Below are 11,083 nucleotides of genomic sequence, written 5' to 3'. Positions count from 1 at the left end.
CAGCGTCAGACCCTTTGGCTCCACTCAGAGGGCTGACATTCCGTGTCTGCCTCACACACACACGTTCATGCTTGCCACCACACACACACACACACACACACACACACACACACACACACACACACACACACACACACACACACACACGCTCTCACCTCATTGCAGAGAAAAAGGGGTGCATCAGGTCCTGAAAGTGATGCTTTTAGGGCGGTCGTGTGGAAGGGTGTCGTATATCATTTCTACATGGATAGCTCCACCTACAGAGTCCTGGTTTTATTGCAAACCTGTGTTCCTTTTCCAGGAATGTCATGTCCTAGAAAGACACCACGTGGTGATGTGTCTTTTGTGCTGTTTTATCTTTACAATCATGGTTTCTCCCATTCTGTAGCCTGAAGACAGAAACATGCTTGTTAACACAAGTGTTAGTACATGGTAGAGAGTAGAGACACACAGAGAGACAGTGTGAGAGGGTATCAGAAACATAGAACAAGGGTGTTAAGTGTAAGGATACAGTAGGTTAGAGACACAGTGAAACAGGCTGATTTGTTCTCCCTAGGATTGGTATTTTATTCATCAGGACTTGATGCATCCAAGTAAAGGATCATTCGGTTTTGGCACCTTTAAAGATTTCATTTTCAATTTGAACAACACATTGACAATCAAAAGAAACAAAGAAATGACTAAGGCTGTGTGAATTTGAAAAATAAAATACATACATATATATATATTTATATAAAGAATTAAACCAAACCATTTAAAAAAAAATGTGTTTTTGTTCAATGTCGATTGTTTGGTTTCTTTCACAAAAGCATAAGATAAAATGAAGTAAATAAAAAAACATAAGAGAAAAAAATACTCATGAAACATGACTAGTTTCAACGTTAACGTCATCACTTTTTCCCCCTTCTAATTATCATTATCTTTTAAAACTTAAGTTTCTCGAGAGCAGATTTGCTGCAATTTTATAGCATGCATTTAATTTCAGAAAATTTGATTCACTTCGCTTCTCTAGTACTATTTCGTATTTATCTAGTTGCTTGCCTATTACACAAGTATTTATTGTTGTATTTGGCGTCCTCTTCTTTTCCTCCCCCTCTCCTCCTTCCTTTTTCTTCGAGAAGTCGTGTTTGAAGTCTTTTTTTTTCTTGGTTTGAACTTTGACCCCTCGTGTTGTTGTTGGTGGCTTCTCTTGAGGGGTTCAACACTCCCATGACGACCCCCCCAACCCAAAAAGAAAGCGAACAGGGACTCAGAAAAAGGCGAGAAGGTTCTATTAAAATAATCTCTATTTTTCTACTGTTGACTGAGTGCGTCTGTCCCTCATCATGTCTCAGCAGCTCCGTAGTGTAGTGTACCTACAGCACATTCTCTGGCTCTGTCATCCTTCCAGCAGATCCTAAAAGAGTCTTTTCTCGTGTTACCAACAGCACTTACTTTAGTTTACTTGTACGTTTTTTTGCTTCAGTAAAGTCTGTATCTCTTGATTATTAACTTAATCATTTATTTATAAATGTAATACACATATAGTACCTTTGTTAGAGTTTACAGACTGGGCGAATTCTTACTGAACCCCAAGCTGCAAAAATTCACAGTTTTAATACAGAAAATAAATAAATGAATAAATATGACAACAAATCAGAGGCATATGGCAGGTGGTATGATGGGAAAGTACAGCAGCATGTTGCACCACCAAAACTGTGGAGACAAACTGTCAAAACCGAAAGGTTATGAAATCATGATCAAAACCCTCCCTTTAAGTGCTCCACCCTCATCACCCATCCCCACCCATTAAAATGACTCAGTCTCTAAGGACAATCTGCCCCATTCTCCCAGTACAACCATTTACTCCAAAGGAACTCAACAAACCTCTTTAGACTCTCTCAACAATGGTAGATGGGAAAATCATGCAGTTGAATGAAATAAAATCATCAATCTCTATAAAGATGGAACCTCATCCTGGCCTATGGTATATTAGAGACCTGGGTGGGGGCCTCCCTGCCTTCGCTCCCCCGGGCTCTGCTCTCAGGGCTCCCTCATACTGGTGTGGTGCGGCGGTTGGCTGTGTTGGTGTTGGCCGAGTCTTTTTCCTTCTGAATACAGTTGTGGACCTGCAGGAAGGTATGGTCCCTCTCCGAGTTGTAGGTGGCGGTCGGCGTGCCCCCGGCCTTCAGGGTGTCCCGGGGCAGCGTGTACATGGAGATCTCTGTAGAGGGTAGCGCGCTGAAGCCCTTGAGGCCCACAGGCGAGGTGTCGCGGGAGTGCGAGGGGTCTGTGGACCGGGAGGAGGAGCGCGAGCGGCGTCGGTAGCGGTAACGGTAGGATGGGATGCGTGTGATGGCCGAGGCCTGGAGGTAGTCAGCAGCCCTGGCCCCTGCCCGGAGCTGCCGATGGCGGTCGATGAACATGTGGGCTGCCAGGACGCCCACCATCTCGGCCATTATGAAGGACAGGGCTCCGAAGTAGAAGGACCAGCCGTAGGAGTAGCTGTTCTTCTTCGAGTCGCTCTTAGAGGGGTCCCCTGCGTTGGCTGATATGTACACGATGATCCCGATGATGTTGCTCAGGCCTGAGGGAGGGGTGGGGGGGTGGGGGGGGTGGAGGGTTGGGGAGTTGGAGGGGCGAGATGAGAGAGCAGGAATTATGCAATCGGTTAAGACAGGACATTTACCTTTTCTGGGCATACCACATACGTAGTAGTCTGAGTGCATCTATCCACCACAGTGAATACGCCATTACCAAGACAAACCTTTTCAGACAAGTACCACAGACTCACCAAAGGATAATGTACATACATACTGTACTTCTCACTGTCAAAAATATGACTGAATACGAACCAGAAATATGACCCAAGCCAGAGCCCCTGCCCTTATAGTGTTTAAGAACAAAGACTGAGATCCTGAGTCAGATCAGTTGGGACAGCACATAACATGATCATTCATCTGATTCACATAGGGATCACATCCTATGATAGGGATAATAATCATTTACTCATATACACTGAGTGTATAAAACATTAGGAACACCTTCTCTTTCCATGACATAGACTGACCAGGTGAATCCAGGTGAAAGATATGATCCCTTATTGATGTCACTTGTTAAATCCACTTCAATCAGTGTAGATAAAGGAGAGGAGTCAGTTTAAAGAAGTATTTGTAATCCTTGAGACAGTTGAGACATGGATTGAGTGTGTGCCATTCAGAGGGTGAATGGGAAAGACAACATACTGAAGTAACTTTGAATGGGGTACAGTAGTAGGTGCCAGGCGCACTGTTTTGAGTGTTTCAAGAACTACAACGCTGCTGGGTTTTTCCACACTCAACAGTTTCCTGAGTGTATCAAGAATGATCCATCACCCAAGGGACCAGCCAACATGACAGAACTGTGGGACTCACTGGAGCCAACATGGGCCAGAATTCCTGTAGGGCACTTTTGACATCTTGTAGAGTCCATGCCCCATCAAATTGAGGCTGTTCTGATGTTTAGGTCTAATGTTTTGTACACTCAGTGTATATATATCTACTTTAACTGTAGAGTTTAGTCACGGAGAGAGAGAGAAGTGTGTGACTTAGTAGAGCTGGGATGATGGATCATTGGGAAAGTATGTCAGGGACACCATATTTATAGAGTTGAATCCCAATGGGTAGCTTCTAGCCCAGCACCCAGATCAGGAGAAAATAAGTGGATAAAGAGGGAAAAATAGAGTGCGTGACTTGTGGCTGCTGCTGAGTGGAGGCTGAGCTGACTGAGGAGTTGCAGTACTGGGGATGACCAGCAGAGAGAGAGAGACTGCTTGTGCACTGCACCTTAGCTGGATTAGTCAACAGTCTCTTCTTTGCTGGATTTACATCCATCTGTACAACTGTTCTATGTAAGTGAACCATAATAACATTGCATTTTAGTGACTAAAAAGTAGTGACTGAAAACATTTGCATTTGTGTACACTTTCCATTTCTTTCTTCCACTCTCTCTCTTCCTCTCTTTTCCTCTTTCTCTTCCTTTCTTTCTTCCACTCTCTCTCCCTCTCTTTTCCTCTTTCTCTTCCTTTCTTTCTTCCACTCTCTCTTCCTCTCTTTTCCTCTTTCTCTTCCTTTCTTTCTTCCACTCTCTCTCCCTCTCTTTTCCTCTTTCTCTTCCTTTCTTTCTTCCACTCTCTCTCTTCCTCTCTTTTCCTCTTTCTCTTCCTTTCTTTCTTCCACTCTCTCTCCCTCTCTTTTCCTCTTTCTCTTCCTTTCTTTCTTCCACTCTCTCTCTTCCTCTCTTTTCCTCTTTCTCTTCCTTTCTTTCTTCCACTCTCTCTCTCCCTCTCTTTTCCTCTTTCTCTTCCTTTCTTTCTTCCACTCTCTCTCTCCCTCTCTTTTCCTCTTTCTCTTCCTTTCTTTCTTCCACTCTCTCTCCCTCTCTTTTCCTCTTTCTCTTCCTTTCTTTCTTCCACTCTCTCTTCCTCTCTTTTCCTCTTTCTCTTCCTTTCTTTCTTCCACTCTCTCTCCCTCTCTTTTCCTCTTTCTCTTCCTTTCTTTCTTCCACTCTCTCTCTTCCTCTCTTTTCCTCTTTCTCTTCCTTTCTTTCTTCCACTCTCTCTCTTCCTCTCTTTTCCTCTTTCACTTCCTTTCTTTCTTCCACTCTCTCTCCCTCTCTTTTCCTCTTTCTCTTCCTTTCTTTCTTCCACTCTCTCTCCCTCTCTTTTCCTCTTTCTCTTCCTTTCTTTCTTCCACTCTCTCTCCCTCTCTTTTCCTCTTTCTCTTCCTTTCTTTCTTCCACTCTCTCTCTTCCTCTCTTTTCCTCTTTCACTTCCTTTCTTTCTTCCACTCTCTCTTCCTCTCTTTTCCTCTTTCTCTTCCTTTCTTTCTTCCACTCTCTCTCCCTCTCTTTTCCTCTTTCTCTTCCTTTCTTTCTTCCACTCTCTCTCTTCCTCTCTTTTCCTCTTTCTCTTCCTTTCTTTCTTCCACTCTCTCTCTTCCTCTCTTTTCCTCTTTCACTTCCTTTCTTTCTTCCACTCTCTCTCCCTCTCTTTTCCTCTTTCACTTCCTTTCTTTCTTCCACTCTCTCTCCCTCTCTTTTCCTCTTTCTCTTCCTTTCTTTCTTCCACTCTCTCTCTTCCTCTCTTTTCCTCTTTCACTTCCTTTCTTTCTTCCACTCTCTCTCCCTCTCTTTTCCTCTTTCACTTCCTTTCTTTCTTCCACTCTCTCTCCCTCTCTTTTCCTCTTTCACTTCCTTTCTTTCTTCCACTCTCTCTTCCTCTCTTTTCCTCTTTCTCTTCCTTTCTTTCTTCCACTCTCTCTTCCTCTCTATCTGCCACTCTTTCTTACTCTCTCTCTTCCTCTTTCTCTTCATCTCTCTCTTCCTCTCTCTTCCTCTCTCTTTTCCGCTCTCTCCTTCTCTCTCTTCCTCTTTCTTCTTCTCTCTTTCTTTCTCCCTTCACCTCTCTCTTCCTCTCTCTCTTCCTCTCTCTCTTCCTTTCTCCCTTCCCCTCTTTCTTCCTCTCTACCCCACATAGCCTGGTTCCTCTCTAGGTTTCTTCCTAGGTTTTGGCCTCTTTCTTCTTCTCTCTTTTCCTCTCTCTCTTCCTTTCTCCCTTCCCCTCTTTCTTCCTCTCTCTCTTCCTCTCTCTCTTCCCCTTTCTCTTCCTCTCTCTCTTCCTCTCTCTCTTCCTCTCTCTCTTCCTTTCTCCCTTCCCCTCTTTCTTCCTCTCTACCCCACATAGCCTGGTTCCTCTCTAGGTTTCTTCCTAGGTTTTGGCCTTTCTAGGGAGTTTTTCATAGCCACCGTGCTTCTACACCTGCATTGCTTGCTGTTTGGGGTTTTAGGCTGGGTTTCTGTACAGCACTTTGAGATATCAGCTGATGTACGAAGGGCTATATAAATAAATTTGATTTGATATATCTTCCTCTCTCTTCCTCTTTCTCTCTCTCTTCCTCTCTCTCTTCCTTTCTCCCTTCCCCTCTTTCTTCCTCTCTCTTCCTTTCTCTCTTCCCCTCTTTCTTCCCCTCTATCTCTTCCCCTCTCTCTCCAGACTCACCTGCAGACACAAAGAAGATCCCTGCGCTGAGGATGATGTTGTGGCGTGACTTGTAGAACTCGCTGGCAGCTATACACAGGCCTCCCATGAAGAGCAGGATGACACTGAGGATGGGGAAGATGCTGGAAGCTCGCACCGCACCTGAGAACAGATAGAGGACAGGAGAGGAGGAAAATAAAAGAGAGGGGGGGTTATATAGGGATAGAGAAGAAGAGAGAGATAGGTTAAATAAAATGTTAAATATAGAGAGAGAGATAGGAGAGGAAGAATAAGAGTGGGGAACAGTGAAAAATGAGGGAGAGAGAAGAGAGAATGTAAATTAGACTCCCAACATCAGCTCCCTATCTGAGCCACATCATAATCAACACTCCATCAGCGCTGTGAAAGTCTTGATCAACACCAGCCAGTGAGTGTATCCCCTCAGTGAGCCTCTGTTACCCAACTTTATGTAATCACGCCACCTGACTACACACAACACAACACTCAGTTAGCACACACAGCTCCCCAGATTGGAGCGTTGCATTACACCATGTCATGTAGTGCAAATGACATGAACTCCACCAGAGCTCCAGGGGCTGTCACGCCCTGGCCATAGAGAGGCTTTTATTCTCTATTTTGGTTAGGCCAGGGTGTGACTAGGGTGGGCATTCTATGTTCTGTTTTCTATGTTTTTGATACTGGTATGGATGCCAGAGCAAGAACTGAAGGGGTGAGGTACTGATGACAGGGCAAGAACTGAAGGGTTGAGGTACTGATGACAGGGCAAGAACTGAAGGGTTGAGGTACTGATGACAGGGCAAGAACTGAAGGGTTGAGGTACTGATGACAGGGCTAGAACTGAAGGGTTGAGGTACTGATGACAGAGCTATAACTGAAGGGTTGAGGTACTGATGACAGGGCTAGAACTGAAGGTTTGAGGTACTGATGACAGAGCTAGAACTGAAGGGTTGAGGTACTGATGACAGGGCAAGAACTGAAGGGTTGAGGTACTGATGACAGGTCTATAACTGAAGGGTTGAGGTACTGATGACAGAGCTATAACTGAAGGGTTGAGGTACTGACGACAGGGCAAGAACTGAAGGGTTGAGGTACTGATGACAGGGCTAGAACTGAAGGGTTGAGGTACTGATGACAGAGCTAGAACTGAAGGGTTGAGGTACTGATGATAGGGCAAGAACTGAAGGGTTGAGGTACTGATGACAGGGCAAGAACTGAAGGTTTGATGTACTGATGACAGGGATATAACTGAAGGGTTGAGGTACTGATGAAAGAGCTATAACTGAAGGGTTGAGGTACTGATGACAGGGCAAGAACTGAAGGGTTGAGGTACTGATGACAGAGCTAGAACTGAAGGGTTGAGGTACTGATGACAGAGCTAGAACTGAAGGGTTGAGGTACTGATGACAGAGCTAGAACTGAAGGGTTGAGGTACTGATGACAGAGCTAGAACTGAAGGGTTGAGGTACTGATGACAGGGATATAACTGAAGGGTTGAGGTACTGATGACAGGGCAAGAACTGAAGGGTTGAGGTACTGATGACAGGGATATAACTGAAGGGTTGAGGTACTGATGACAGGGCAAGAACTGAAGGTTTGAGGTACTGATGACAGGGATATAACTGAAGGGTTGAGGTACTGATGACAGAGCTAGAACTGAAGGTTTGAGGTACTGATGACAGGGATATAACTGAAGGGTTGAGGTACTGATGACAGAGCTAGAACTGAAGGTTTGAGGTACTGATGACAGGGATATAACTGAAGGGTTGAGGTACTGATGACAGAGCTAGAACTGAAGGTTTGAGGTACTGATGACAGGGATATAACTGAAGGGTTGAGGTACTGATGACACAGCTAGAACGGAAGGGTGAGGTACTGAGGAGCATTAAGGTGTTGAGGATGGAACTCACAAGTGAGACTGAATGTGGTGCTGAGGTCAATACTTCAACCTCCTCAGGTCACCCGTGCCCATCCTTCCTTCTTCCTTATGCCTCCCTCCTCTCTCACCTCCCCATCCTCCCTCTCCTCATATTCTCTCTCCTGTTTAACATGCACACTTAAACTTTCATCAGGCTGGTCACATTTTTTCCACCAGTTTTTTCACTACTTCACCTTGCCTCTCTGCGCGGATGCCAGCTCAGCACTTTCCCCAGCTTCTCCCCAAAATGCTGACGCCGTCGCCAGGGCTGGGTGGCTGTGCGCTGAACTCTGCCGCCTGCACCTCCGCGGGGACCCGGGGCTCCTGGCGGCCCAACTGCCTTCCCTGTCTACCTGCTGCCCGCCTCCCTCCCTTCCCCTCTCATCCTTCCCCTATGCCCTAACACGCCACATCACACATCACACAGCCTCCAATCCCCTCCATGCACGGTAGGGGAGAGGAGAGCCACGGTGAGCCCACAGGCACCCTGGGAGATGGCAGTAGCAGCAGCAGGCCAACAGCTGAGGAGGACTGGGCCAAGTGGTGGCCACGGCTGGCTGGGTCACCATCACTCACTCACCCTCCACTGGGCCCACAACAGTAACTACAGTAAGACTGGAGACAGGAGAGACTGAGAAGGCCCTGTAGGGTACTGAGGATGGATGTTCATCAAGACTGTATTGATACTGTATGTGGTTGTGGAGTTATGTATTACTAGTAGGATTTGTAATTTGTGTTTTATGCCATTATTAGTTGAAGTGCTGTATCTCTTTCTTCATCTCTCTCTCTCTCTCTCTCTCTCCCCCTCTTACTCTCTCTCTCTCTCTCTCTCTCTCTCTCTCCCTCTCACCCTCTCCTGCTATCTCTCTCCCTTTCCCCTTCTCTCTCTCTCTCCATCCCTTCATCCTCCTCCTCTCCCTGTCCTTGGAGCAGAGGGAGTAGTGGGGTGTAGAGTTACAGGTGGCGTGGTGATTAAATATGAAGTTGTCCTGGGAGTTGACCCTGCTCTTTTGTCCCCCTTCTCACACCTCCCCCTCCCCCCTCCATCCCTCCAATGCGGGCTCAAGTTAACCCTGGAGATATTAAAATGGCCCGTCACTCTAAATTACCTGGGAGAGGGCAGAGGGGCTCTTTCTCATCCATCAGCTTCATTTCCACCGACAAAAGAGGGATAAAGGGCCAGACAAATTGTATTGATTGTTGACAGAGAGAGTTTTTAATACTGCAGCTCTCAAGGTGACGCCAATGTGAAGGAAACCTCAGAGAGAGAGAGTGAGAGAGAGAGAGAGAGAGAGAGAGAGAGAGAGAGATAGAGAGAGATAGTGGGAGAGAGAGAGAGAGAGAGAGAGAGAGAGAGAGAGAGAGAGAGAGTGAGAGGGAGAGAGAGAGAGAGAGAGAGAGAGAGATAGGGAGAGATAGTGGGGAGAGAGAGAGAGAGAGAGAGAGAGAGAGAGAGAGAGAGAGAGAGAGATAGTGGGAGAGAGAGAGAGAGAGAGAGAGAGAGAGAGTGAGAGGGAGAGAGAGAGAGAGAGAGAGAGAGAGAGTGAGAGAGAGAGAGAGAGAGAGAGAGAGTGAGAGAGAGTGAGAGAGAGAGAGAGAGAGAGAGAGAGAGAGAGAGAGAGAGAGAGAGAGAGAGAGAGAGAGAGAGAGAGAGAGAGAGTGAGAGAGAGAGAGAGAGAGAGAGTGAGAGAGAGAGAGAGAGAGAGAGAGAGAGAGAGAGAGAGAGAGAGAGAGATAGTGGGGAGAGAGAGAGAGAGAGAGAGAGAGAGAGAGAGAGAGAGAGTGAGAGAGAGAGAGTGAGAGAGAGAGAGAGAGAGAGAGAGAGAGAGAGAGTGAGAGAGAGAGAGAGTGAGAGAGAGTGAGTGAGAGAGAGACGAAGTGAGAAAGAGAGATAGAGAGATAGAAGGGCCAGCTCAGTGGTTGCTGGGTAAGTTTGCCACGTTGCGTAAAAAGAACTGCACATTAGGCTGAGTTGAATAATTTAGCTCTTTGGTATGTTCAGCTATCATTTGGGCCTTGTTAAAAATGTCATTCTTTATTAAATGCATTGCTACATTTAATGTGCGTTGAGCCAATGATTTAAGAATCACTTACTGGACTGAGAAGCAGCTGGACTCCCAGGCAGAACTCCCTAGGTTATGACCGCAGGGGGAACTCTTGAAAGCAACTATAGTATAGACTTTCGATGGGGAGCTTTTCAAGGGCAAGAGAATGGTATCAGTCAGCCCAGAGTGCCTATGTATTCTCTTTATATTACCCACTATGCTTAGTAGCGCACTCCAAAGTGCACTGACCTTCACAGTAACCTCCCAGCATGCTGTGCCTTCCCTCGGTTCAGGCTGCCGTTTACTGCGCCAAGTGCCCCTGGGTTTGGCTGAGCACGCTCTACCTCCGAAACAAAGAAAGGCTGTGGTCCCTGCAGATTTCTTACGCCAGAACTCACTCTATTTTACTATAATGTTGAATATGTGGGTGAAGTGTTCGCTTAGTGGATGTATGCAATTCAGACAGGCGTTTCTATGATGGCTCCTGTTCCTTCGTTCCAGTGAGGGCATGAGTGAGGGCTGGAGATGGAAATTCTCGGAGGGAGACGGAGAGATAACTATGCCCCAAGGCAGTGAGTGCTGCTACCTCCACCCGGTGAAAAATACCTCAGTGTTGCCAAATATAGGAAGTTTCACATCTTCTTTGGTTCTTTTAAGCGTCTGTCAGGGGTTTGGCTCATGCCTGGAGGGGTGTGTTTTAACATGGCAGATAACCTGCGGGACGCTGGACAGACAGACTGTGTTCTCCAGCTGAGTATAGGATTGATTATCACAGTTAGTGAAGGTTCCTCTCCACAGTCATGCCAGTGTGATGTGTGGCTAACAGTGGGCTTTAGTGGACAGTAGTAAGATTTGTGTGAGTGAGAGTAGATGGATTTCAGATTGAGAAACAGCAGTGTTTGAACAGCTCAATTCAGAGCATAACTTCTGATAAGCTTTCCCTAAACTTCCCAGGAGTAATGAAACACATACAGTACACTCACTGTAACACTCACTGTAACACTCACTGTAACACTCACTGTAACAGCTCAACATGATCTATGAACCAACAACACACCGTATGCCGACTAAGTGTCCTGTGATTAGTTATCCTACTGCGGCAGGTAC

At 46.2% G+C, this 11,083-nt stretch overlaps 1 protein-coding gene across 1 annotated transcript in view; it reads right to left on the bottom strand.

Moving 5' to 3' along the window:
* Positions 1-396: 396 nt before the first annotated feature.
* Positions 397-11,083, bottom strand: part of LOC112259245 (voltage-dependent calcium channel gamma-2 subunit) — an 86,492-nt gene continuing 75,805 nt past the window's right edge. Inside the window, exons 3-4 of the mRNA XM_042327722.1 lie at positions 6,017-6,157; positions 397-2,566 (exon numbers count right to left, since the gene is read on the bottom strand). Coding sequence (XP_042183656.1) covers positions 2,034-2,566; positions 6,017-6,157 — 674 coding nt within the window. The 3' untranslated portion in view covers positions 397-2,033. The remainder of the gene's footprint in view (positions 2,567-6,016; positions 6,158-11,083) is intronic.

This window comes from Oncorhynchus tshawytscha, linkage group LG09, assembly GCF_018296145.1.
Source record: "Oncorhynchus tshawytscha isolate Ot180627B linkage group LG09, Otsh_v2.0, whole genome shotgun sequence".
In the NCBI taxonomy this organism is placed as follows: domain Eukaryota; kingdom Metazoa; phylum Chordata; class Actinopteri; order Salmoniformes; family Salmonidae; genus Oncorhynchus; species Oncorhynchus tshawytscha.
Note: the sequence above shows the minus strand (reverse complement) of the source record. Positions and strands in the feature narration are given on the sequence as shown.